A 26,442-nucleotide genomic window follows, 5' to 3' on the forward strand; every position below is an offset into this window, starting at 1 on the left:
TTCATTTTTTCAATCCACCTGTATCTTTTTTTTTCCCCTCTCATCCAACAAATCATTTCCAGGTAACACAGCAGGCTGTTGCTGTGATCCAGGGACTACCTCTGCGATTACCAACCAATGCATTTACAGTTTCACGTTCACATGAACAGTTTTATGATAAATTCCTACTGTCTTGAGCTCTTCCCCAGCTTCTTGCTGCTTGTCAGTGAAGCTTCAGCCAACACAGCTCCTTCAATTTCATTACTAGACATGCAGCCATGACAGATCGCTACTCGATATAGATAACAAATCAAGAATGAAGAACTCTGAGCACAGTACTATATTAGGGGTTACTAGTACTCCCACTATGGCTTCCTGTATCTGGGGGATACAGTTACAGCTCCATACCTACACAAGATTCTGTGAACTGCAAAAAAGTCATTACAACACTTTAAACCCAAAGACAATTTACATCTCTGTCCTTTCCGACTTGCTCGTCTGAACAGCTGAGCCTTGACCATATGAATACATGTTATAAACTAACATCTGTCCAGTGTGTACTTGATAAAAGCTTTCTCTAGGCTGAAGAAAGGCACTTTATCAGAATACCACCACTTTTTGCCAATCTCTTCATGTTTACTTACAGGTCTTCTTCAAATCCCAGCTGCTGAATTTGAGACTTGATTTTCTGTCCTGATGTCTTTAGAATGATATTCTCAAGGAGATGGAAATCATCCTGATTGAACATCTCACCATCCTCTAATGGGCCAATGATCTTTATTAAAAAAAAAAAAATGGGATCGGCATTAATAGGTAAACGCTACACTGAAAAAAATCATAGATCTATTAAATACTCAAGCCCAACCTTGGTTGGTTGTCAACTTTTCAAGTGAATATTAATGTCTGGGCCACCAAGTTTGAGAATTCTATCTACTTACATACAAGAACAAAAAATACCCCAGTCATAAATTGCATGCTTAGAATTTTCACTGAGTGCGTGATTTGCAAAAATATAGCTTACTAAAACTATACATGCAATATTACACCTTGAAGAGTTAACAAAACACAAGGCCAATCGCAGTAGTACAGAAAAACACCAGCGAATTTCACTCCTCTAGCCTTCAAAAGGCTAAAAGCTTACCTAGACAATTCTTACTATTTTACTAATGACAGAACTAGAACGCCACAACCCATCACTTAAAATTCTTAACCCACTGAAGTACACAGAGTATACAACAGCCACGTGAACTTTCTTCCCCCCCAAACCTAGCTAGCAAGCAAGTGGCAGAAGAAAACTGAATGGGTATATGGCTGGGTTTCATTATTGGCAGTGAAACACTCTTGTAACATAATTTGCTTGATCTAAGTGGCTCTTGTAAAAAGAGCTAGTCAAAGAAATCAAGATACCAACATTGGGCAATGAACAATCACAGCACAACCACTCAACAGCACAATCATTCAAATTTATCATCCCTTTCAGCCCCTGGACTCAATTCATTGCCAACATGAGTGCAACTGCTATTGACAGAGCTGAATTTGTATGCAACACCAACAACTAACTGTACTCAGTACAAAGAGGAGGTCACTGCAGGTCTGAATAAATGAACTTGGAAGCAGTCAAGTGGCCTAAAGGAGGCAAACTCTGCATCTGATCCCTAGGCTGCCACTCAACCTCTGTGTCTTTCCCACATGTGGAATCTCTTTCACTGTCTGGTGATTGATCTCACCCTTCCATTGCTGATCACAGCCCTCTGCCCCTTCTTCAGCTTTAGAACATCTCTGCAGTATATAGCATGGGACAGAATAAAATCCACCTTAGGAGACTCAAAGGCTTCTTTGAAAATATTGGTATCCATACCCTGAAAGAAGAGAATACCTGTCATTGAAATACGAAGAAAAATACCCCTCTGAACACTTTTTAAAATACATCTTTTTTGTTTCTGTTCAAGAACATCTTAATGTCTTGCTAAGATTTATCTCCAGGCCCCTTCAATTTGTGGTCTTAAACCTCATTCTTGACAGTCACCTTGAAACATTATCACCATTTCTGATGTAAAGGGCCACAACCCTAGCAGCTGTTGCTAGTTAAACCAGTAGTTCTATTCATTTGTTCTGAAGAGATTCTTGCCTAACCTTTTAAGCCTAGTTTGGGAAACGCCATTTTTTTTCTCTGCTTTTTAAAGAGATCATGAGATTGAAGTTCTCTCTTAAATCCCAAGAAATCACTCCAATAGATCCCTGAATCTGCATTCCTTTGACGTTTTCCAGGTTGTGTAGCTTTGATGTGCATTTTTAGATGGACTGTTTTATTTCGGTAAGCTCAAACTTTCAGAGCAATACTAAAAAAAGTTACGCTCCATTGTTACTTTATCTTGTCTTATCTGAACATACTACAATAAGAAATTCGTTAGATGAACAAGTACCCTACCTTTATAAACACCAACAGACATGCTTACCCCAACAGCAAATTCTAAGATGTCAGCTCCTGCTTCTAGCGCCTTTGCAATTTCTTCTTTTGCCATTTTGGTGATGAAATTCTTGGCATTATTTGACGTTTGTGTCTGTAGAGCTGCCCAAATGGCCTTAGCAACAATTGTGTTCTTGCTGTTTGGATCTTCACTGGGATTATTAATCATGCTAATTCGAACATTATTGCTGGATTTCTGTGTTTAACCAAACACGCATTAAGAAAGTTTTAGGTTTCAGCTTTCTTTTAAATGAAAAGTAGTCTACATTATAGTGAACTCCATAGCAAAAGTTTGTAAAAGTTACTTTAACCAGAAAACCAGATTTCAAATCAAGCAAATAACAGCACAAGGTTAAAAGGCTGAACAAACTAATTTAAGTTCAAGTATTTAGTTTACCTACAGGCATCACTGTGATATCTTCTAGATAATACTGTGCTACACAAGAGATTTAGGACCATGGCCAGCACTCAGAGAGCTGGCAAAAGAGTGATTTAGGAGTAAGCTACATTATTTTTGTAATTCAGTTACCTTCCTGGAACAAATAAGAGCAGAGAACAATGCTCATGTTAATCTCCAAACAAAAACACAGACATCTTCAATTTAAGACCAGAGGCTTAAAATAACATCTTTTCTTTATTGTATTAGTGTAGTGCCGAGAGGGGATTCTGTCCTAGTACAAGAAGGTCAGGGATGTTCAGCCCCTTTAAACAAGCTGGAAAATATAGAACTGATCTCCCCAGGATCATATAACTGGAAGAAGCACAACTTGTGTTTTTCAAGCCTCTTTCCACTGTTTTATCATCACTTCTAACCTGTGCAAGTGAAAATACTACTTACCTGGTGTTTAATGGCATCATACAGCAATTGCCTCCCTGAAGGTTTATCAAAATCACCAACAATCCAAAAAGTAACTGGTCTAACAAAAGAATCATCTGCAGAAAAAAAAAAAGGGAGGGTGCAGGGGGAATATTTGAAGGTGAAGGAAAGAAAGCTTCAGGTTTTCTTTATTTGGAGGAAAAACAAGGTGCACATGCAAAGACTTCAAAAAAAGTAAAAAGATATATGAAAAAAGTAGAGAAGGTTAAGCTAGAAAGTCTGGCAAGAGAGGAACAGTAGCATTGATATCGGATTTCATTGACCTCATTCAGAAAACCCACATGGGACAGCATGCATTACTGTTCCTAAACTGGATTTCTTTATTTTTGCTACCAATTTAGAAATTATAAGAGGAACCTATAAATTACCTACTGATTCCAACTAGGGTGCAGACATATCACCACTTTGTACTAAAGCTGTTAGTTCAGAAAATCAGGTTTGTATAAAGAAAAAAAAAGTGGTGAACCAAACATGCATTTAAACACCTTTCTTCATTTCTTGCTGGTACTAAAGACAATGTTACAAAAGAACCAGAAAATTCCCCAAACAACAATATATGGAATGCTAAAGCATATTTTACCATAGATCTCCTTGGAAGACATTCCTGGTCAAAAAGCAGAAAGGAAAAGGGGAAAAGAAAAGAGGCATTAATAATTTGACAGTAATCCTAATGCATTTCAAGAAGTTGCAGCACTGTGCTGGGCATAATTGAATCACTGAAGCTCAGTTCCAGCAAGCAGCAGGTTCACCTTAATTTTATCAGAATAAACTTTGACATCTTCTCACTACCAAATAGATTGATGCTTTATTTCCGTACTACAGCACTAGTCAGCAGTTGCACACCATCCCATGAAGGGATTGTTTTTAAGACCACTTGCAGAAAATGCTGTGCCATTATGACTTGAATTGTTTATCTCCCCTCTTCAAAAACTAGCAAGACAGCACCATTTCAGTTCTGCTGCTGAGCCATCTGTACATATAACTTCACTGTTATCTTTAAAAAACAAATGAGCTACAGCATTACTATAATCAGATACCAGTTATTAAGTACCTTAATTGACCCAGAACTGTCAAGCCATGGGATTGCAAACTAATACACACTTTAAGGAGCGTGTGGAGATAGAGGTTTAATTAATAATCTACAATGAGAAAGCAAGAAACTCCTTCACGTTTAAGTGGCAACACAAATGAAAGGCAACTACTAGACAGAAGCAGTGGGAACACTTAAGGCCACGCATGCAGGTGGCTGAAGTAGTACTGGGGAAACTTGTGAGAGCCTAGTAAAGAAGAGAGGCAGGAACAAGAGGAATTGGTTCAAGTGACAGCAGCTTACTTATGATTCCTAACAAAAATGCAGAAAAGGCCTGATTAAACTCTGTATTATGTCTGTGCATGCATTTCTTATAATAAGCAGTATAGCTGAGTTTTAAGACTTAACAGGGGACATGATGTATACCTATAATAAAGCAATTCCATCATTAACAAAGCAGTACATGCACTGGGGAAATAAAACCAGCATAGACCAGGTTGGCAGTTGTCTTTATAATGGGCAATAAGATTTTTTTTCTGAATCAATACAACTTTAGTAATTTTGAATTAGGAAAAAGAGTTATAGTCCCCCTTTATATTTTTTTAGTCAGTGTAATGGGAGGATCAGAGCTTAACATTGCTGCGTTTCTGCTGGTTTTATGCAACACAGCAAGAGCAGGTTGGGTGGGACTCCATTATTAATAGGAGGCTGGCTTTACAGATGGAAACATTTTTGTTCTATGCCCTATAAAAATGTTTATTTTTAACACTTAGATCAAACCACTGTCCACAGGCCTGAACAAGGTTCGGTGAGTGTCTCGAGTACTGAATGTATGTTTGGAAACATGCAAGAATAAATTTGGGTTCATAATCCACTGTAGGTATTACCTTTCTTTGTTAAGTAGGTCATGCTGTTTGCTACAGCAGCTGTCTTCTCTTTGGAATCCAACGTGGTAAATCTAGCAAAGTCATCCACATAAAAATTATCTGACAAAGAGAAAAAGTATTTAGATGGCAAAGCAAGCAATTTTCATGCAAAATGAAAGAAAAAGGACTGCTATTATTAAAGTGGTAAGAACACATCCCACGTTTTTTCCCCTGTGATACTGCTTTTTTTAGATTTAATTTCCATTACTAATATAAAACAATTTCAGGAATGTATTTTTTGTGTCATAAGTTAAATTAATAACTACATTGCATTTTTATATGCAGAAGTTAATTGAAATAATTAAGTGTCACTAGGTTCAAGTTAATTTATTTAAACAACATACATTCAAAACCCTATTGTTTTACTATTTTTCAAGAAAGGTAGTTGAATGACTGTATTTGCAGTCCTGATATTATAATGCAGAGTCTCTGCATGCACTGGGTGTTATTACTTAATACTTTATCTGTGAGAAGCTCTGCTAAAATATATGGCACAGCAAGTCCTAAGTAATTCCAGAGATGACTGTCATGCTTGGCTCAAAAGGAGGTTAGAAGTAAGAAACAAAATGTTGCTTTATATATAGAGTACATGACTGTGTTGTTTTTGACTTTGGCTAGTGTTCCTCAATTTCATTAGTCATATTCCTCTACAGATCTGTATAAAAGTAAAACAAATTCCTGTTTTGAGAAGTTTGTACATGCTGATGCTGTTATTGTATGTAGGATCTCCCCCAACATCAGGACTAGAATGTTACTTGGGGTGCTGTTAATACTTTGCCACTGTAGTTTTCCATTGGGACAGCAAATGTCTTTGAAACAGATATTTCAGGGTTAATTGAATTAAAAGCATCCCTTACTCATTGCTGTCAGATCTAGGTACTCTCTGTCAGACGTTAAGATCCTTGAGTTAATTCTTGGAACAACATTAGGCTGGTTCATGATATACTCAACCACATCTTGATCATTAGATAATTCACCCTGAAGAAAAGAAAAAAAGGTGATATTTAAATATCACACGCATTTGCTGTAGCTTAATCAAATAGAAGAAATTTTGCAAGTTAAGTTGTTTTGTGTATTGCGTATTTATGGACTTCAGAAAGAAACAAGATTTGGAAAAAAAAGACTCAAAAGTCACAGCTGAACTCAGCACCTACCAGGTATACAGCTCGCTGGAAGATGCTTGTGGTTTCTAGGATTTTGTGCATTGTCACGGTTTCTAGGTCATCAGGATCCAGCTGATCTTTTTGAAAAGGCATTCCATTGAACAGCACTACAGGGAGAGGACCTACACCCGTCTGCTCGTAGTAAGCTCTTGCTGCCTAAATCCAGGGAAAGAAGTAGCTTTACCATGTCAGCCTGTTCATGAATCCACAAGGGTTCATGTTTCTACTCAATATCCACAAATGTCTGTTCTAAACACACTAAGATGTCCTTCCAGCATTGTGTAAAACACTTTCTATATCTTACATACATATGATGTCCTTGTCTTTCTGAGTTTCAAAGCAGAGTTGCTTTATACTATGGAAGTGCAGGTAACTAGGCAGCGCTCTAGCAGAATATCCCATTAAGTTCGTACTGTAAACAAATTGATTCTAATGAGCATGTTCTGGTAATAGCAAAAAAAAATGCACAATATGAAGCCTGCATTTCCCATTTAGTTCCCATGGAACTATGCAAGCATTGATATTTACAACACAAGACAGGGTAGCATTTTTTTTTATTATTTTTAAAGAACATATGGCATAAACATCTGAAAAACACTTAGTTTTAGGGCAGGGCGTTATTATGTCAAGACAAATTTCCATAGCTTGTGTAACCACTGAAAAACGTACCATTAATATTGATGCTCTGTTATGGATAGAAGTTACTAGGGTTCTACTGTTCAGGGCTTTCAAGACCTAACACAAACTTCACCTTATCGTTACTTTTTAAGGACACAGACAAATATCACAAGGCTTAGATCACATTAAAGACTGCTTGGTATTGTTTTTGTCCTTTATACAGAGAGAAGCTGTCTCTAAAAGCTTCCTTCCTTATCCAAAAGCTTTTCCAGTGTTTTAAGACATGGTCACACTGAATGGTGTCAGGTACAACAGTGGTAGGAAGGCCTCCGGAATGGCCTCTTGAGTCTTCTAGCAGACTGCACCTCACATCTGTTAGGAGCATCTGGGGGAGGTGGATGGGGGGTTGCTGCTTTTGTTTTGGTTGGTTTTGATTTGGTATCTAGTATGTAAACTGAAAAGACTTCTATCATTCAGTAATTTCTGCCTTTAGTAGCTTTTCATTCTCAGAATGATTTCCCTCCACTTTCCTACATAGTAAAAACAAAAATGTCCACATACAATTCTGTTTATATAACCCTGACTGCATTCCTTATGTTTGAAGATGCAGGCTGTAATAAATGTTACGAAGTTATTGGAGAAGTATTTTCATTCATTCTTCTAGAATGTTCAACATAAATATAAATATTGATGCCCTACGTAATCCCAAATAAAATCTGTCTCATCATCACATAGAAGTGATGCAACAGTTATATGCTCTCCCAACTTTCTCCAAATAGGAAAGGATCAACCCTAAAAATAACTTAAAGAAATGATTTGAGGAAGATTATTGAATGCCTCGCCATAGGAAGGCCATTTTGAATTCATCCTCATTGCTTTGTTTCATACAGTATTCAAACACTGATGATAAAAATAGAGAAAACCCCTCCCAAACATTAAGCTCCTTGGTCTTCTTATGAACCATTCCAGTGCCTCAATATTTTTGATGCAGTTTTAAACTCCACTAAATTCTACATGCCAGAATGAATATAGGATCTATAATTCTAAGATCTATAAGTCACAAGAAAGTTATCTTGATTCCTGTACTACAGAGATTTTAGAAATCATATAGTATATATCCAAAATATATTGTAATACATATATTCTATAAAACTTTGCACTGAACATAAATACTTAAAGCATTATTAAAAGTCACACCAGTGTGATAATTTAATAGATACATGCTTAGTAAATAGGAGAGCTGCATGAAGAAAATATACATAACCATAAATTCATAACACTGTTGAAGCAAAAAGATGAAAAACGTTTTATTTCCTGAATTCTTACCTTTCTGTTCTGATCATAGGCAGAATCAATTCCCAGAATGCTGTTCACTTCCACATAAGGATACTGTTTCTCAAGAACACTAACAACATGCTCCACTTTCAGCTGATCTCCTGTTTTTACTTTGTTATATATCTGGAAGGGGGATACAAATACAAGTTTGCAGGTAAGCTGGCCTACCACCTGTATTCCAGTAATGACATAAAACATTAACAAATGATTTGCAAAACATATTTTCTGCTGAAACACAATTATCCACTGAAATAACATCTTCTAAGTACAAAGCTAGAAATTACGAAGTACTTATAGCTGTGAAAATTATCCTGCTTTACCTTATAGTCATTCAAATGACTTTTCTTCAAATCTTTCTTTAATTACAAAAGTAGGGCTTGAAGAAATAAATGCTCAAGTAAAGCATATCCAAAGAGCTACTTTTCCCTTCTAAACTCAAGACGTGCTCATGAACAACTGAGTAAACCTCACATATAAAATATACAACTGATTACGTTTCCTTCTTGAAAGCAGAAGATTTTGCTTATTTGACTTAAAATTATATATTAAAAACAAAACAGAGAATAAAAGTCATTGTCTTGAAGTTACCAGCAATATAATATTACAGCACGCCCCAGCTTATAGATTTATAAAACAAAGTCAAACCACAAGTGAAAATGCATTTGCTAGTACCTATATCACATTATGGGGCAAAAATATGAAGCAGGAGCTATTCAAGATAAAAATTATATTACATTGAAGACATACAGCAGTTTAGAATTCATTGGCAGAATGAGGAACAAGGCAGGATTAGAAAATCGTACCACACTAATCTTACATATGTGGAAAATATTAAAAATACTAATTTCCATTTTAAATGAATACTTACAGACATGACTGTCTGGAAAGCATAATTATTGTCCATTTCTTGTGCCACATAATTGTACACCCTAAGAAGGGCAACACCAGGATCCTGAAGTCCATCAACATCCTCTGAGTCATTAACCACAAAGACTAGTCCTATCCTGCAATCAAACAAACCCCCGTATTGTGAATCTATTATATGAATAAATAATCAACTCTTTGTACAACTGTGGGATACAAACACCATCTTAAGCAAAGAGTTTTTCCTAAATAGAAAAAACTGAAAATTTTGAGCAGAGTGGCCTGGAATCAACTTTATGACATACAATCTCTAATGGTGAATCCATCACAATCTTGGTTTTCATCTCTTTCATCCATAGTACTTGCTTTTAAGTTTCGCTTGGACTGTTGAAGAAATTTTTATTCAACTTTGTTTTTCTAGTAGCAAAAGTTACATTCAAGAATTTTTAAGAAGGAACAATGTTCAGTAACTGCCATACCCAGACACCAATAACAACATATTCAATGTGCTCAAGCAAGTCCAGAGAAGGGCAACAAGGCTAGTGAGGGGTCTGGAGAACAAGTCTTACAAGGAGCAGCTGAGGGAGCTGGGGCTGTTTAGCCTGGAGAAGAGGAGGCTCAGGGGTGACCTTATTGCACTCTACAGGTACCTGAAAGGAGGCTGTAGCGAGGTGGGGGTTGGCCTGTTCTCCCACATGCCTGGTGACAGGACGAGGGGGAATGGGCTAAAGTTGCACCAGGGGAGGTTTAGGTTGGATATTAGGAAGAACTTCTTTACTGAAAGTGTTGTTAGGCATTGGAATGGGCTGCCCAGGGAAGTGGTTGAGTCACCATCCCTAGAGGTCTTTAAAAGATGTTCAGATGTAGAGCTTAGTGGTATGGCTTAGTGGAAGACCTGTTAGTGTTAGGTCAGAGGTTGGACTCGGTGATCTTGGAGGTCTCTTCCAACCTAGGTGATTCTGTGATACTTACATATTTAACATTTCTAAAGTGCTTTAGCAATTAAGTACTTTACAATTGCGAAAGTCACAAGAATAAACATTAAAAAAAGCAGAAAAATACAGTAATTACCTCAGTGGGATGTGGTTACTGAAGAACATCTCTGCCACATTCAGCAATTCTGCTGTGGTCTCATGAGTAGGATCTACTATCAGCACCTGCCCATAAATTACAAATGAAAGGTTTCTATTCCCTTAAGTCAAGATACTGTTTTTAATTCACATTTTATTGCAGAATTATCATCAACCCCATTTTATATACTGACAGAGAGATGAGACCCACTAAGTTAACGTTTCTCCTAAAACCTTTTAAGAAATCCAAAATCATAATCAAAAATATCCCATCCAAGCTGCTCCTCTACCCTCTACCTTCTAGAGCTACCATAGAGATTTCACAAACTCTTTATTGGACCTAAATATAACCAGTTTGCCCAGAGACTAAAAGGACGCCCAGGATTAAGCTGAGGACTGATGACCATCTTTTGAAGTCTTGGTGCAAGAATGTTTTCTAACTAAAACAACTGAAGCTGCTCCATTAAGGAAATACTAAGTAAAAAACACGAGGGATTTCATGAACCAACTTCAGAAAATTGTAATGCATACAAATTCTCCCTTGTCAGATGATAGTTTGTTCTACCAGTGGAGCAATTCGTGGATGTGTAAGTGGCACACACATGACCAGTCTAATAAATGCCAGAGAATCATGTGCAATAATCTCTGAATCTCGGTCGTAGCTCATTAGTACAGTAAAACAAAATATTTTAAGACACATCTCAAGATATTTAAGTGGCAGAGAGTCCAGAGTACATATAGATTTAGTTCCAAAAGCTAACATCCCTGATGTTAAAAACAAAACTAACTAACATAACAAAAACAAACAAACAAAAAGCCAACACCCATCAACACATTTCATTTCCAGCCAGAATACTACTTACAAAGTTATGGAAGTTTTTTCTGATTTGTCTGATCACCCCTGGAAATGTGGGACGCAGCAGTTCTTGTACATTGTAAGGCCAGGAATTATACCGACTGTCGACTTCCAGATTGTTGATCCACTAACAAAAAAGAGAGGCATTTAAATGACTCTCCTTCTTGCAAGCCTGAGATTCTAGTATATTTTAAAATCAGATGATATATTGAGTACTATGTGAATAAAAACAAACTTTGAGAAGAGCTAATTACATTTAAAACACAGCATTTGTTATCCATACTTTTGTTCTCTTTTCTTCACTGCAATTGATTATGAGGTAAGAACAGGAGTTCCCCTGACAGCTTAAGAATGGACTGCTCAAAGGCAACTAAGATATCTCCTTTATAAAAACCACACGCACTGAAATAGCAGGGCTTCTGATGTCCACAGCATAATCTGAATCTGATGGCTGGATGTTCAACTTCAGAACGTTGTGCAAGGAAAGACCCTCAATTCCTAAGCTGTGTAGGCCTTCCATAACACGGGCTTCATTGCGTAGTACATCAATCAAGCTGGAAGGAAAAAAAAAAAAAAGATGAATTTTAAAGAATCAGCAAATAACTTGCTGTATCCTAAGAGTAACAAGTGAAAGGTATAAGTAGTAACGCAGAGGTACAGCAGATTTATTTTTCACCTATTTCTAACTGTCCCAAGAAACTTAAGACAACTTAAAGCCACTCAATTATATTTCTAGGAAAAACCTACATTAAGTCAAGATAAGTAAAGCATGAGACACATGTAATTTTAACTCCATACTATTGAAACAGATCTTAACAAAAATATAGGGTGGTTTTCAGATGAAAAATGTACAAGGACTTATCCTTTGAGAAGCAAATAGTCTACTATCTCAAGAATAAAATCTGAAGACAGTACTTGGAAAACAAAATCTTACTTGTTCACAGGTTGTATCACAAGAACGATACAAAGGTGACTTCCCATTCTGATATTCTTGTGTATTGCACTTTTCTTATCAACATTTATGTAAAACAAACTCATTTGCATAATAGAAGGAAACATGATTTGCATTTTCCAGCAGTTAACTTTTAAACCTAACCTAAATATGCAGACATTTTGAAGATTCAAAACTAAGTGATATTACTACTCATGCACAAGCAGTATACAAGATTCTAAATATGATACAATTTTTCTGAAGAAGAAACCATTCCTACCTAAATATGTCTTGAGTGTCTAAATCAATAAGTAGTCCATTGATGAAGAGAGCAGAATCTCCCGGTTGCAATCCTAATGTTCCTTTGAAATACTGAAAGAAAGTAGAAAGAAGGGCATTAGAAGAACACTGTGCACAGAATAAATATTACTAGAGTTCAGTGTGTCAAGACCGCATTTTACCTCCATGTTATTCCAAATTGCATTATATTACTTCCCAACCACAGTCTTTATTGACTTTGTGCACGCTCTCATAACAGAGGAAGATGCAATCGAAACTATCTAGCACATAGACAAATAAATGAGACTTCTATTTGTTTCTACATGACTCACTAGCAGATTTGGAAAGTTCCTGAGTCGATTTTTTTAAATACATCAGATTACATCATTAGAAATACTTGAGAGATATCATTTAATTTTTTTTTAGCTGGCAGCCCACAGAGTGGATTGACAAATAGCATCCGGCTAACTATCCTAGCTTTGTAAAGCTCAGTTTTGAGCAAACCAGATGTTTACATGCTGGATACTGAATGGTACTTAGGAGAACTAGCTACTGTGTTTAAGGTACCGACGAAGTCATGAGCTAGTGGATATGTCATCAATGAAAACCAGATGAGCTGTTGCTGTAGTCTGATCTCCCAAAGATCAGGCATCCCACAAACTGCAAACTCTTATCAATACAATGGAATTTCTTACAAGTACCTCTAAGCAGTACCCCACCTGAGTGGGTATTTGTTACAGAGCTGAGGTACCACCATGGAGAACAACTTTGAACCGGAAGAGGTAAATAAAATACAGTCCTCCCAAAGCAAAGTTCACAACTCTAGCAACAAAAATTATTATTTTTTTAAACTTAGAAATGTCATTGCTGCCTTCCAGTACCTCTTACCATGCAGTATCAGTTATAAAATTCTCTTAAGAGGCACAATGAACACTGAAGGAGAAGCCTATTATCATGAAGAAGAGCAAAGCAAATGGAAGAATAGCAAAGTACCAAGAGTAAGAAAGCAGCATCTAGACTGGAAGAATTTAAATATTTTATTAAATAATAAAAGCTCCCAGAGAAGAGCTGAGTACATGCAGTGTTAAATTATACCTTTTTTGTGAATAATTATATACTAAACTATAACTTACTAAAAGCAGTGAACTTTACTACCAGGTAATATCCACACAAACCGATAGTCATGCAAAGAACAGCTTTAAAGGGCAGGGTTAGATCTAGCCAGATCTGGATCTGGTAACCTAGATGTATTTGGAATGAAACCACATCCACCAAACCATGGGGGGTTACCTGAGGACCAGTCTGATCTAGCACAAAACAGAAAAGCCACCAGGTAGCTTTAACTTGCACTTACATTCTATACTTTGTCCCTTCCAGAACCACACCAGACGACAGTGTCAAACCGCATCCCTTCTTTTCTCATTTTATCGCTATTGAACAACAAGGGATTTCTCTTTCAGAACAGGAATCTCAGGGGACTGGTAAGTAGCTTCCAGGTAACTTTGCATTTACTATGAGACTAGCGAAATATCAGTGATCAGATTTTAAACAAAGACATAACTGCCTACATTTTATAGCAGCACAGATAATATACCGCAATCTATTGTTTGGCTTTGTCTTTATTACCATCTTAAACTTTCATTTTGTATTCTATTCAGACTGCACTACCATATTTATTTTAAGTGTACTGTACAAGATTTCCTAGCGTTTGTTGTTTTTTTTCAGTGCTTTGCTAATGCCAAATAAACAGAGCTGTTGAAACATTAATCAGTAACCTCCACAGATCCCTCACAACGTTTGTTTTCATTTCAAAACACATGTAGACTTATTTAGATAACTGTTAGATATTTATTCCTTTACTATTTTCACTCTCAAAACAACAGCATTAGGACCATTTCCTCCACACAGTGTGAATCATTTTAAGTCATTACAGAAGCTTTCCTGTTTATTATGCTGTTTCCTTGTAAACACTGATCAATTCAGATACCTAAGCACCATCTCAAACTGGGTGATGAAAAATAAATTTCTTCTGCATCCTCAAAACCTATTAGAAGGTGCTTAAAACTTTTAAAGCAATAGCTTTCTAAAAAGCTACATTCCATTCAGCTCAGATGTTTTAAAATAATCCAAAACTATAACTACCTTTTCACTCTAAATTTTTCACTAAAAAAGTGCCCACACTTAATATCCAGTTGCTTTTGAGAAGTTCAAGATGCAATCAAAACTAGCAATCACTAACTTGAAATCAGTGTAAACCTCTTTTTAACTGTGAACCAGAATGAGCAGTGCTGTGACATTCAGATTTTACACATCTGTTGTACTGTTCAAGCAAATATAAAGTCAGAGACTTGAAAGAACAGCAGAGACAGTTCTACAAGAAACTTATTAGCCATATTAACAGCTTGCGCTAACAAGCCATCACTACAAGGGTATCATGCTTGGGGTGGTTGCAGAAGCAGCAAGGACTAATGTGACAGACATCAAAACTTCTACTTCATTGCTGATGCAGTAATGTCCCAATTATAAGATTAAGACTGTCTACATGGATACCCTAAGAACACCTAAGCCATATGTTTTCAGAAAACAAATAGAACATTTTCCCCCAGGGTTAAGAGTATAGTACCTTCATTGTATTTGAAGTTCATTTTATAATGGTAAATATGTACAGTTAACAGATTCTAAGTTCAGAATGTCACTTTCAAATACATTAAAAAGTGCTTGCCAAATAACTTTCAGAGCACTTGACTACTGAGAACAACTATTATAGGGGCAGCTCTAAGAACCAAATTACCATACCATCTTTCCTCAACAAATTCATGATCCTACTCAAAAAAATTTTTAACAGCATTTTCATATCCGACATAACACATAAATTATGTTCTTAACCCATGTTTAAAAAATTGAGCCCCTTCTTTGCTTCCCAAATGCATACTAAGACAAAGTTGCGTGTGAAGACAGTGTGTCAATATTTGGAGCAAACTGAAATTTTTAATAAATTATTATTTTCAAAGCTTGAATTTATATTAAAATATAAGTGTGAAAGCACTACATTACTTTCTGGAAGCATTACCTTTTGATTCTCTTCAATTTCTGCTCTAAGTTCGGAGGAAACAACTGTTTTTGTTATGGCTCTGCAGAAATAAAAACATGATGCTATGAATCATCTTTCTGTTTATCTAACGGATAGATTAGATATCTAATTATCCCACTTTTTGTACCTTCAATATATTTAGCATTCTAATACAAAGAGCTACAACCAGACGAACTTGCACTTTGTGGTATCATCATTCTTTCCCGATATATATAATTCAAGAAAACATAAAACTATTATTCACATGCCAACCGCACCAGGCAAGACAAGCTTTTGACTCTCAGTGTCTAGTTTCACATTAATCCCATAATAAAAGTGGGCAGCTTCTAGAAAGGTAGAGGTGGAATCTGACAGCACAAAATATGGGGATTTCACTCTTTATTGTGGGCTCCCATTCCTTTCCTTACATTGGATCTAGAGATTGCACTGTCACAGAATGGGCATGTTCAGCTCACGTATGTGACTAGAAACTAGGTGACACGACAACGCATACCCTAAGAAGTTATAAACAGTACAATTGTAACATCCATCACTGGGGATGAGACCAGCACTCAGTTTCTTTTTACACTCAAGTATATCTGCATCTACTCAAAAAAGAAGCAGCTCCGATGTCATCATCTTTACAACCCAGATCATGAAATCTATCAAAAAGAATTTATTTCTTCACTGGTTGGGCAGGCCAGATTATGACTGAATTACTTGAGCATATTCAAATTAATTTCAAGAAAATGACAAAGCGCAAAGAACAGTGGAACTGCACATCAACATCTGACACAAGGTTGACTGGGCTGTCTGCTGAAGTGGATCCCAAAAAGTGGGATCCAGTGAAAAGGTTAAGCTTAAGACACCAAATGGGAATCCTATCCAATAAATTCTTGAGGACAATACAAAAGGTTCAGAAGCATTTCACACCAACAGTCAGTTAGTTCTGTTAAATGTTGCACTACTCCACACCAACTGCCAAAGAGAAACACTAAGATCCTCTCTGTAACCATAAGCGAATGAACTTTTCTGCATGAACCTTCTCCGGTGTTTGCTTTCAGCTAAACAGAAATGCAGACATTAACCCAACCATTGTTGCCTGTCTCATGTTCTGCTGAGAAAAGTGACAGGAAAAAAAAAAAAAAAAAAAAAAAAAACTTTCTAAGTATTCATTATTGTAATTACCTGGCCTTTGTAGGAAAGTTCTGACTGAGATCTTTCATGACCATCAAAGCATCCACAGGAGGAGCAGTCAAAATGCGTGCGGCAGTTTGAAAACTTAAATCTGCAGGTGAAACAACAGTAAAATGAAAACATGCTATTGCAGTCATCTTAATTTTGGCTTTCAACTTTTTTGCTCATTGGTTATGTAAAAAATTTTCTTTTCCATCTGCACCTTTAGATACCTTCTTTTGTCTTCTTCCCTTTTATTACTTGCCTTAAGTAATCCTTTCAGTATGAACCAATACCACCTACAGGTAGTTTCAATTAGACTAGACCATCACTTTTTTTTTGTCTGGGTAAGAGGATCTACCTTTTAGAAGGGCCCTAGGGAATTATTTCACAAGCTATAAATGCAAATACCACTTGATTGAAGATAGGTAGATTCACTGTGGCTACAACACATGTTCAGTATTTCCTATTACTTTTTTTCAGAGGATGAAAAACCCTTCCACAGACTTCTGTTGATGATTTGCAAGGAAACAGATCACAGCTGCATGCAGAGACTCTTGAAATGATTTCTTTTGGTCTTGAAAATTCTCAGCTTTCCACACCAAGGATGCAATCGTGGAAAGAAACTTTACATTTCATTTGCTATTTTTTTACTGCATTTAGTCAGTTTAGGAACAAGTGGCTTTCTATTCTTCACAGTATAGAAAGTAAACCTCACTTCAGAAGTCCTGTGAAATAATCTTTCAAAAGGTATTTCAACAGGACTCTGTAAAGAAGCTTTAGAAAGCTGGTTGTTTGCAGTGCAGGAATTTACAGTCAAGCTCTGAACTGTGTGCAGCCACTACTGGCCTCATTTTTATAGAGCATGGGAAGGTAAGTTTACATTAAGTTTTTGCAGTGCTGTATTGAAACCGTTCATACAGATTACCTTGTAACTGCCATACTTTCAAAGGTGCCATTTCATTGGTACTCTCCACGAGGTGTTTTCTAAGTTCTTTCAGCTCTTCCGTCAGTTCAGGATACAACTGCCTAAAAGGGAATAAGGGTAAAGCAACTCTGGGGTTTCTTGTAAGCAAGTCTGCTACTAATTTGAAGGAACTAACAGATGAAGAAGTACGCTGCTAACACACATGGATAACCTAGCCATTTAAAAACCAGTAACAAAGCAGAAGATTGGCACCTCTGCATGAAGTTCTTCAATATGACAAAGAGTAACAATTAGCAATGGAGTTTTACCTTAATTTCCCAAAAAGAAATCCTTGCACTTCATCAATGGGGTCATTTTCATCTATTACTGTAGCATTCACATCTGTGCCTATAAACACAGAGAAGGAAAACACTACCAAACTATTCAGGAATAATTTTCATGCCTATTTTGGTAAGTTCAACAAAATGATACTGCAGTAACTGAGGAGAGGAAAAAAGGCAAGTTTCAGGTACACTTTGGAACTTGTATCCAGGAGACACTAACTGTACAAATTAACACTAATAGCTGAAATAAAACTCAGTTGGACTGTTTAGAAGCAAAAACATAAGCTGAATGGAAATCTCAGAGACTTAGGTGCTGCAGAAGAAATCACTGGGGCCTAGAAGCTTTCATGACATGAAAGGTTTGCAGAGCAAGTGAAAAACTCCTATCAGGAGCATAATCCTGATTTTAGCCCCAAAATACAGGATAAAAAACAATATCTGAGTAAAGTCCAATTCTGGGCTTAAGTAACAAAAAGAGATCTGTGCAAAAGACTCACACAATCTCCTAACTAGCTGGGCACAAACCAGCTCCAATCTACAAGTTTCATTCTCAAGTCTAATCAAAGGTCCCAACCTTTTGGATGAGTGCTTGCTTGTGGACATGCAGAAACAGCACAGGCATGCATAAGAGACTGACCAGAATCAGACAGGAGTTTGATGAAAACCATACGCCTCTAATCTGCATCTTATCCACACTGTTTGTCTATTTTCTAAAGCATTTTTTAATCACTGCATTGATATTGGTATACAACTTTACAAGCTTATAGACAAGAAACTTTTCCCCAGAATTACTTACATGCACACACTTGGAGACAAAGGCTTCCAACCTCTTATTTTACAAGCAATATCAGCACTTTTGCATGACTTGATAATGTATTAATGGAAATTTAAACACTAGTAACAAAAATCCTAAGTTGAATCACCTGCTTTAGTATGCTTGTTGCTCTCAAAATTAAATCTTTCTAACAATAAAGACCAATAGTTTTGTTTGTCAATACACTAAGCCATGGCAAGATATTTTAAGTCAGAGTTTAGATCTGTACCTAGAAGCTGGATAAACTGCAAAATTCAGATCAAAATTTAAAGTTCTGTTCTTCACAGCTGTTATCTGTAACTAAAAAAAAAAAGTGATTTTTTTTTTTTAAAAAATGAAGTCGTAAGTAAAAGCAGACAATCTGGTTTACCTTCATGTGTGTGTATACATACTCATACGTATACATACACACAATAAAATAGTTTTGGCAGATGCATGAGAGTTTGAAAAACAGATCAGTGCTCTACAGAGCAACAAAAGCAAAAAAAACCTGCAGAGCATTCTGTTTTTCCAAAGAACAGGAAACATTCTGCTCTGAGGATGGATAAGCTAGGGAACTAAAAGCAGGGGAAGTGAAGGGCAGTACGTCTGCAAAGAAATCTGGTTATCTGGTGAAAAATTAGTTGTATTAATAGTGCCATTAATAAGATCTAGTGCAGAGTTGTGACACCATTCTGCCCAGCATTTCACAAATAAGGAAAACAAGTGCCCTAGCAAATATATGATTCAAAGAATGTAATCCCCAAAAGAGAAAGAGAAGACAGTGATTTTAATGATTTCAGATCAGAAGGACAAGTATCTGCAATTCAGACAGTCATTCATATATAGACTCATATATATAAATATCCCTGTAAATATGAATATATATACACACACAAATCCCATATACATTATAAATTATATAAATATATAAAAATAAATATATCCCTGTAAAATTAAAATGCTCACATTAAAGTAGTTAAAATAAGAATTCACCTTTCACCTGTGTATCATCCTTGGCCTTGTATTCTGTACTTTTAATAGCCAGTTCCACACCATAGCCAGAGAGGTAGACTTTTTCCTTACTGGGATTCTGTAAGGAGAAGCAAACAGTACAACATTGCCACTCTTTGCTCTACAAATTAAAAGCTGCCATTTCCCAAAGCTAAGAAATTTCAAGCTCATACCCATTTTAAACACAATTCAGACCATAACTGCAAGTGAGAAACAAATACGAGTGATTCTCCAGTACTGTACTGTACTAACACAACTATAACAAGACCTACTGCACAACGACAAGGATAGACAAAGTCCTTTAAAAAGGAAAGCGGTGTATGCAATGTATCATTATTCTATCTGATGTCACTAGAAGTGATTTTTTTTTTTTTTGCATTCAAGTCTGGCTACTAGCTGCTCTGCTGAAGGTTTTAGCACCATTAAACAGTATTCAGAAGAGTCAAATAAAAGTCTCAGGGCTTTTAAAATGTAGAGTGAAATATCAATCTAGTGGTTAGGGGAGGGAGATGGAAAATGGGACAAGTTGCACTAGGACTGGTAAGTGGTTCTGTAACAAAATGGCCTTTCATTTGAAAATTGGACCCTAAGGTTAATCTCTGCTTTTCATATCAAGTAACTTGAGTGGCCTGACTGTGGAATTATCAGACTATTATTTGACAGAGCAACATTTTTCTAGGTTAAACTGTAATTTATCTGGAGACTAGCTCTGCATTTGTAAAACCAAAGGATTCTCTTAAACCATCAGGAGATGTTAAATAGTCTGCAGTCCTCAGCTACATGCAATAATATAACAATCTGTGAGTATTCCAAATTATGATCAAGCAGCAATGCATTATGTAAATGTAAATTTAAAGGAACCAAACTTTTACTATGCAAATATACTTACAGCAATATAGTGTCTGAGGATGTAAGTGATTTCTCCTGCCTCAGCCTTTAAAACAAGCAGCTTATGGAATCTGTAGAACTCCTCTGTGCCAATCTCGGCATAAAGTATAACGATGGGACTTTCAGGATTTGACGCTGGGTACCTGTGGTCCCCTTTGAACAAAAATGGCTTTGGCCTAAGAGTAAACATTAAAATCAGTGTGATTCATACTGTGTCCTTACTCAGTGCAAGATTCATCATTTCTTTTTCTCATGTTTAATTGCTGTTTCTGTCTTCACTGAATATATGTCAAGTTACTCCCACGTATTATCACAGTTGACAGCACTTGGCGCATGTTGATAAAGCTTCGTTAAAAACAGACATATGAAAATACAACAAGTAGCTAGGTACTATTTTTAATCTAATATGATACTTTAAAAAAATGGTATCTACTTCCTTTAAATTTTCTTTTTTGATTCAGAAGTTCTGTATAGAAATGAAAGGCTAACACAGCAAATGATCTAGGAACTCAAAATCACTCAAAAGCCTGTACATGGCTGAGTATACTAATAAGAAAGTGAATGAGAAGACTATTTTCAACTTCTGCTTTTAAATCATGTCTAAGATACAATGAAGTATTTAAAATATTCCCAGTGACTCAGCATAACAGCATATGAGCTATTGATGCAGTATGTCTGCATATTAACAAAAATAACTTATTTTTGCAAAAACAGAACTAGCAAGATTACTATGAAGACAAACCACGAAGACTTTTTTTTAAGGAGGAATTATATTTCACAGTTTATTTTTGTTACTAAAAGTTACACTCAAATTTTGTTCTTCATCTTGCAAAGAAATCTGAATTTGAAATAAATTGCATGGTAATAGTTTTCCTTTTGTTATCACTGAGAAAATTATATAGGGAAAAAATACTATGCATGCTTTAATTGAGATAATTTTATGAATGGATTAACTATCATTTTAAAATGCAGCACAAATCTTTCTGTCCTCCCTACATTCTAAAGACTACACATTTCTGAGAACTGTTACCATCCTTCAACAAATTGTTCCCAATTTGTCCAAGCACTTTCACAGCATTCTTCCTCCTAGCAACATATGAAAGAGAAAGGGACCAGAAAATGCCAATCCATCTTGATTAGTAAGAACAAAGAGACTGCCACTTCTGTGCAAGAAATGGAGAGGATAAATCAAAACCGAAGAAGGTATGAACTCCCGGTGTATTACAGTCTCTTTACAGCAGTGAGACTATCTAGGTTAAGTTAAGAGATAATTTTATGTTTGGAAATTAAGCAAATACCTTTCTGAAGCTGTCTGTAAAAGATTTCCGAGAGATTCAAATTCACACGTCTTCTCCCCATGCACAGCAAAAAATAGGGTACAGCCCTTTGGTGGAGGTTCATCTGCTGCTATCTGTATTAAAATATTTGCAATAAAGTAAGTTGAATGTTTACCCTTAGAACAAGTGAAAAGGTAAACAGCATAACTAACAATTAGTCATCTTCCCCATTTATTGTGCAAGGTAAGGACAAGGTAAAAATCACAAAACTGATAATTAAGTCCTAACTTTTCATAAATATTTTTCTAGCCTGTTAGCTGTAATAATAGTTTCAGGTACAAAATGTGAAGTTTGCAATTGTGGTGTGTTTGTTTTTTTTTTGGTGATTTTTTTGGGGGGGTTATATATCACAAACCATTGTATCTGTTAAACAGCAAACAATAAAATGATTCAAGATGAGAAAGGAAGATGTCTTCTAACATTACTCCAGTGAGGAATTCTATGAGGAGACAACTTGCAGTGAACTGTGTGACACCAAGTTTAACAAGGAATACTGAGTATAACCATCTGTCAGGTAGAGGTTCTGGAAGTTCAAACCACACTTTCATGGGTTGCTATCTTTAAGTAAAACTGAATAATGGGAACATCACTAGCGCCATAAGCATCAACAGAGCTGTAAAGACTTTCCTCATAAAAATCTTCACACATTTGTTAGTGCAGAAGGTTCCAAAGATATACAAACATTTCAAAATCCCAGTTCTTTAGTCTAGTGTATACCGGTGGACTGAGATTTGTCACACAACGAAACCAGCATATACCTACGTACCTTAGCCCCAGTGTACTGGGGCACCTGTCAGTTCAGGATTTTTGATATTCTGAAATGTTTTGTAATACATACCTCCTTCCTGGGCCTTATACAATGTTCTGCAAAACATTTGAGGATTTCCCCTGTGCTGCACTAACCTGTTGAAAAGCTTGAACCGTTGCAGAATAAGAGCGTAAAGACAAGGAAAATTTCAACAAATTCTGCTGCAAAGGTGACAAACTCTGGCAGGCTAATTTCAGCATCTCGTGGTAAGAAGAATAATTGGTACCTGCAAAGTCAGAATACAAGCGGTCATCTTTCTATACCACATTCCCATTGAAGAGGGGCTTTTCATCTTACCTGTGATTTACACTAACAGAAGCCCATGACACTAATTGTAAGCATGCATTTGACTCTTCCTCCTTAATTTTCATTACAACCATTTCAACAGGTGGAAGAGAGCTGACTTCAATAGAGATCCATAAGAAAACACGGACACATACAGATTCCTAAGTATGCAAACAGACTCGTGGAGGAGGGAAACAGTGAAGAAGTCCTGTGTAATTTCAGTTTAGAAACTGAAACACAGGCAAAAAAAATAATAATCTTTTATGCTTAATGCAGAGACAAATGACCGAGTAAAACACCTTTCAGACTTGTCAGTTACTGCTTCTGTCAAATGGATATCCAAAAGCCTTGGGCACTTTCACAGTAAAAACATTACTACAATCAGTCCTGATTGGATTCTTACAATGCTATGCAATGGAAGACAAAATATTTTGGTTTATTTTTCAACCATGCCATTTTTCAGTCATTGTTCAAGAAAAACATTATGAAAGCTTACCGTCATGTTCAGGTGTCTTAATATTTTGACTGGATTCAACAAAATTCCAGAATTTTTCTTGACCTTCTTCTGATAAAAATTCACTGAACAAGAAGAGAGGAGATAGCTAGGTCTTTACATTTTCTCAAAGTTACCATACTAATACTTTGTACAGCATTACAGAAAGTTAGCTCCTACTGTATGTTTACCCATATCAGAAAAGCATATGTTACTAGAAAAAGCAGACCAGGAAAAACAAGCAATAACAAAGTAGGTGCAGGCCAGGACAAACACATACTACATGAAAGAACCTTGCAAAGCACCTATTAAACTCTCAAGGCCCACTAGCAGCGGCAGCTTTCCTCCTTCATGTATTTCTTTGCTAGCTATCTTTTACGAGAAACATACGTTTTTGCTTACTTCGTTGTAATAACCTATAGTTCATTACAACTACTGGCTTTAGAGGTGTTTCTTCCTTTTTTTTTTTAAATGAGCAAAAAGAGAAGTCACAGCTTCAGACCATGACATCATTCCCCACATATTAAGTATATGATTATGTAGGTATAGAGAGCTAGACAACAAAATAGTTCTCTCAACTTTGCTAACAACAAATACTTCATCAAGTCTAAACTTGTAACATGCTTCATATGCTAAAGGATGTTATAACACAAGCTTTGGAGCCCACTAGCTGCCACAGTAGCTTGTGTTTTCGTTTCAAGATGTTCTAACCTAACGTGACAGACATTAATTTAAGCAATGAACCACAGTGCTGGGCTCCAGAAGTAACTCAGCACTGCAGCGCTCTATCATTCTGGAGTTCAGCCCAGATGAATAATCCTACCTGAAGTCTTTCCTAATGGTTAGGTTACAAATGAAGTCTTTGGCACGTTATTACTGCTTACTATTTCAGAGCCTTCTAGGAAGAACTTTCCTGCAAGTCGCTCTAAATTTTCCCCAGCAAAGGGTTTGATGTTATCAGGATCTTTGAATCCTGGCATTAACACCTGAGCTTTGTATTGTATTGCTTGAGCATTCTTCAGTCTTCAAACACAATTACTATAGAGAAGGCTACAGAAAAATAATTCCACCCCAGACACCCGTCTTGTCACCCAGAGCCATACCCATTTAAATGAAGCCCATCAACGTCCAACTGCTTTCATACAAAAATTGCTGCCCCAAATGCAGCAACTCCCTGGGGACACAGAGGTATGTAAAGGTACACAGGTAGGAGCAAATGGGATTTTTCTGACTGCTGCTGAAGAGCTGACGTATAGGAGAGTGTTGCCATTATACAGTCATGGGAACACAGCAGCAGGTCTGTGTCACATGAAACGAAAGCAAAGCCCTCTGTGGCATATTGGAGAGTTAGCCACCTGATGTTACTGCTTATAGCTAAGCTGATACATCATATAATAATCTCGTGTGAAACGTTAAGAAAGTAGTTTACAGCTTTAAAAGACTAATAGATTATTTTATTTTACCCTCTAAGCACATTCTGATTTGCAAATGAAAATCACAATACACTTACCTTGTTTCAAGTAACAGAGGAGTTGAAGACCACTTTGTAGTTAGAGATGTTGTCACAGCCTTAGAATCTCCTTTTACAAGCGATGAGCTGAACCAGATTCCAACAATTGCAACGAGTATTCCCATTTTATAGGGGAAGCCTAAAAAGATGAAGAAAAGAGTTAGCTTTGCCTTGTCTCTTCTTGTAAGTAGAAAATCCCACAAATCCAAGTACATTAAGGCATTTTAAGATTCAGTGGCTTGTTTCATGTAATAAATCAGTTAAATAATCACAGTCGTACCTGGGCTAACAAAAATCAAATATATTACTGAAAACATGAAAACAAGCAAAGATTTTAAAAATCTGACCCCTAAGCTACAATTGAAGCTAAGCCGATTTCAGCTTCCTGTACATTTGTGCTTTCAAATAAACTCGCTTCTGTTCCGGGACACACATGCCATATGCTACTTGCTTTAAGAAGACGTACTACAAGCATAGAATGGCCTGGGTTGGAAGGGACCTCAGAAGTCACCTAGTTCCAACCCCTCTGCCATAGGAAGGGATGCCACCCACTAGATCAGGTTGCTTAAGGCCTCATCTAACCTGGTCTTGAACGCCTCCAGGGATGAGGCATCCACAACCTCTCTGGGCAACCTGTGCCAGGGCCTCACCACCCGCTAAGTGAAGAATTTCCTCCTAACCTCTAATTTAAGTCTCCCCTCTTTCAGCTTAAAGCCATTCCCCCTCATCCTGTCAATATCTGACTGAGCAGAGTCCCTCTCCATCCTTTTTACGAGACCCCTCTAAGTACTGAAAGGTTGGAATGAGCCCCCCCAGAGCCTTCTGTTCTGGAGGCTGAACACCCCCAGCCTGTCTCTGTAGGAGAGGTGCTCCAGCCCTTTGATCGTCTCTGTGGCCCTCCTCCGGACCCGCTCTACCAGCCCCACACCGTCCTTGTGCTGGGGGCTGCACAAGCAGCAAGCACTTCGCATCACGTGGAAAAGCAGCCCAGCGCTTGCCTTACGGAAGGTAACGCCCCGCTGGACCCCCGCACGGGTACCCCAGCTGGCACCCACCGGCGCCAGAAGACCTGGGCGAGGTGGCGGCTCCCGGGTCAGCCCCGCAGGGGGAACTGGGCACGGCCAACGTCTGTGCGGAACGAGGAAACGAGCATCTCCCGGTGCGCTCAGCGTCACCAACTCCAGGAGCTGAAAAATTAACAAAGAATTAGACGATAACAATTACGCACCCCCTCCTTCCGACCGTCCCGTCGCGGGGTGCCCTCAGGCCCGCACCTGCCGCTGCCGCCGCCCCTGCGCCCCGCGCCGCCTTCGCCGCTTCCGGGCACGGCGCTTCCGCTGCCGGCCGGGCGGGGCCGGAGCGCGACCGTGCCGCCATGTCGGGGCGCGGGGCGGGGCCGCGCGGAGGCAGCCAATGAGCCGA

At 37.4% G+C, this 26,442-nt stretch overlaps 1 protein-coding gene and 1 long non-coding RNA gene across 4 annotated transcripts in view; one reads left to right on the forward strand and one right to left on the reverse strand.

Moving 5' to 3' along the window:
- UGGT1 (UDP-glucose glycoprotein glucosyltransferase 1) overlaps positions 1–26,124 on the reverse strand; it is a 44,173-nt gene extending 18,049 nt beyond the window's left edge. The window contains exons 1-24 of one of the 2 annotated variants that reach the window (XM_035334325.1): positions 26,076–26,124; positions 25,021–25,159; positions 23,514–23,596; positions 22,828–22,958; positions 21,886–21,998; positions 20,589–20,763; positions 19,682–19,778; positions 17,878–17,956; positions 17,570–17,670; positions 16,654–16,753; positions 15,466–15,526; positions 12,397–12,488; positions 11,589–11,739; positions 11,193–11,312; positions 10,331–10,416; positions 9,264–9,399; positions 8,387–8,518; positions 6,434–6,598; positions 6,137–6,257; positions 5,241–5,339; positions 3,285–3,379; positions 2,436–2,642; positions 1,707–1,838; positions 624–754 (exon numbers count right to left, since the gene is read on the reverse strand). In XM_035334325.1, coding sequence (XP_035190216.1) covers positions 624–754; positions 1,707–1,838; positions 2,436–2,642; positions 3,285–3,379; positions 5,241–5,339; positions 6,137–6,257; positions 6,434–6,598; positions 8,387–8,518; positions 9,264–9,399; positions 10,331–10,416; positions 11,193–11,312; positions 11,589–11,739; positions 12,397–12,488; positions 15,466–15,526; positions 16,654–16,753; positions 17,570–17,670; positions 17,878–17,956; positions 19,682–19,778; positions 20,589–20,763; positions 21,886–21,998; positions 22,828–22,958; positions 23,514–23,596; positions 25,021–25,145 — 2,732 coding nt within the window. In that variant the 5' untranslated portion in view covers positions 25,146–25,159; positions 26,076–26,124. Of the gene's footprint in view, positions 1–623; positions 755–1,706; positions 1,839–2,435; positions 2,643–3,284; positions 3,380–3,903; positions 3,928–5,240; positions 5,340–6,136; positions 6,258–6,433; positions 6,599–8,386; positions 8,519–9,263; positions 9,400–10,330; positions 10,417–11,192; positions 11,313–11,588; positions 11,740–12,396; positions 12,489–15,465; positions 15,527–16,653; positions 16,754–17,569; positions 17,671–17,877; positions 17,957–19,681; positions 19,779–20,588; positions 20,764–21,885; positions 21,999–22,827; positions 22,959–23,513; positions 23,597–25,020; positions 25,160–26,075 lie in introns of those variants that run through there. The other variant, XM_035334324.1, reaches the window with a different exon arrangement.
- On the forward strand, positions 8,434–17,602 carry LOC118171321. 2 transcript variants are annotated; one of them, XR_004753159.1, is made up of 4 exons: positions 8,434–8,549; positions 9,513–9,575; positions 13,773–13,876; positions 17,125–17,602. It is a non-coding gene; the product is annotated as an uncharacterized LOC118171321 (long non-coding RNA). The 2 variants fall into 2 exon arrangements; XR_004753158.1 differs by lacking the exon at positions 17,125–17,602 and adding an exon at positions 14,725–15,066.
- Positions 26,125–26,442: the final 318 nt, after the last annotated feature.

Source organism: Oxyura jamaicensis, chromosome 9 (genome assembly GCF_011077185.1).
Source record: "Oxyura jamaicensis isolate SHBP4307 breed ruddy duck chromosome 9, BPBGC_Ojam_1.0, whole genome shotgun sequence".
NCBI lineage: Eukaryota > Metazoa > Chordata > Aves > Anseriformes > Anatidae > Oxyura > Oxyura jamaicensis.